Source organism: Stegastes partitus, unplaced genomic scaffold (genome assembly GCF_000690725.1).
Source record: "Stegastes partitus isolate 25-593 unplaced genomic scaffold, Stegastes_partitus-1.0.2 Scaffold43, whole genome shotgun sequence".
In the NCBI taxonomy this organism is placed as follows: domain Eukaryota; kingdom Metazoa; phylum Chordata; class Actinopteri; family Pomacentridae; genus Stegastes; species Stegastes partitus.
Window position 1 is genome coordinate 862,708 of NW_007577774.1, and position 1,915 is coordinate 864,622.

Below are 1,915 nucleotides of genomic sequence, written 5' to 3' on the forward strand. Positions count from 1 at the left end.
ATGGATGGATGGATATTCCACATTGGCAAGCCAGTCTAATGACTAAATGTTTTATTTCCTCAGGTGATGAAGTGCAGCTCCACAAGTGTCGACCATTTACAGGTAGCTCTGCGGTGAAGCTGTACTGATGTGACAGGCCCAGGAGAGTCATAGGGAGGTGTCATGAAAGGGACAACAATGACGTCACTGCTTGTACGTTCAGTAATATCCCGGACACTGATTAGGACTGTTAGCCGGAGTAATAATCGTCAACGGCAGGACCAGCCAGGGGACTAATAAGAGAGCTGAGAGATAAATGTGAGTGGAGGTGGCGGCACGTGGTTCACCGGACTACTCGCTCTCCTTTATGTTGTCAGGGCCTGAATCTTCTCATTGGAGCCGTTATTCAGTTTCAACAAAAGTCTTGTTTTTTTGTTGTTTTTTTCAATAACCAGCAGTGACACAGCAAGAATTTCAGACCTGCAGTGTTGCACGAGAAGGCAACGCATGTAGGCGTTGGCCATATTGTGATAACTTATGGAACACAGAGCTGCAGAACAAAGTGTCACTGCAGCATCACAGTTATTACCTCACTCTGGAGCTGTTGCATAAGGAGCTCGGGCTTAATATGTAACTTCAGAGAACAAGAAACAACACCACGAGCAAACTGGAAGAGTGGGTGAACTCAGGCCGCCTCTCACAGAAACCCATTTATTGCACTTCTGTCCTACTTTTGCTTTCCCCTAGAGCTGCCTATGCGGATTTAAAGCTTTGGGTTGCAGGTGAATAAAACAAAACATCAGGATCTTAATGACAAATGCTCCATTCAATAAGGAACCAGCTTATCATGAGGTGAGTAAATGTTTGGAAACTGTGGTCTCTGTTGCTGTTTCCGGTATAAATTTGCAACAATGCTGGACTAAAATCCACATCAGAGGTATATATATATAGATCACATTTCTTGCTGATGAACTTGGCTGCTTCTTTTCTCACGGTTACATCATCTACATTTTTATCAGCTGTCAAAAGGGAAAAAGTAGGACATTTAAGCTCAACACTAATACCTATTTCTAAAAACCAGCTTGCAAACGGCTCTCTAATCGAGCATCAACACAATTACAAGAGAAACATATTCACAGCAGAGGCACCGGTATGAGTTAAGAGGTGACAGACTAAGTTGTCTTTGCTCTAACTACATTACTCACCGCCATAACTAACTCAAATGGACGCTTGTAGATCCGAACAGGGGACTGGTACTCCTGCACCATGGCTGCAGCTCTGGATCAACGCACAACTCTGCTGAATATCAACAAGGACAAGTCAGTTTGTGCAGACGTTTACATTCTGTCAGCTGAGTAAAGGTCAGCGAGGCATCCACATGACCACGAAGCGAACCGAGCCGTTATCCGTGCGTAAAAGAAGAAATGCAGAACTTTGATTGGAGTGAGTTTGGCATTTTTAGATAACATAATGCATCATTATGGGGATAAATACGGGAAAAAGTTGGGCATAAAACAAACAAGTGATCAGAGACAAACAGCGAAAACTTGACTTACATTAGAATTCAATCCCAGCCGCGTACTTCTGGTGCGTCACTGTAGCTGTGCGTTTAGCTGCGTATCCATACTGGCAGCTAAAAAGAAATAAACAGCCTGAGGAGTGTTTTTGCAAACCGCAAAATGAAAACTATTCCCTTTTCCGACAGTATGGGTGACTGTGGCTCAGACTCCGCCTCTTCCACACATGCAGGAAGTCAGTGGGACGCTTCGGTAAACCAGAGGGGCGGCTGGCAAAGTTCAGAGTTTTGAAGGTGTCGCTTTCTTTTAAACCGCTGGATCACCATGGCAACATGATGCACAGTTAATTATTATTATTTAGTTTCCAAATGTGCTGCAAGGAGAGAGAGAGGGAATATTCAATCATTCACCTTTATTTT

The 1,915-nt window shown here is 43.8% G+C and overlaps 1 protein-coding gene across 1 annotated transcript in view; it reads right to left on the minus strand.

Annotated features, from left to right (window-relative positions):
- sec14l1 (SEC14-like lipid binding 1) overlaps positions 1-1,653 on the minus strand; it is an 11,398-nt gene extending 9,745 nt beyond the window's left edge. Inside the window, exons 1-2 of the mRNA XM_008305584.1 lie at positions 1,536-1,653; positions 1,185-1,278 (exon numbers count right to left, since the gene is read on the minus strand). Coding sequence (XP_008303806.1) covers positions 1,185-1,247 — 63 coding nt within the window. The 5' untranslated portion in view covers positions 1,248-1,278; positions 1,536-1,653. The remainder of the gene's footprint in view (positions 1-1,184; positions 1,279-1,535) is intronic.
- Positions 1,654-1,915: the final 262 nt, after the last annotated feature.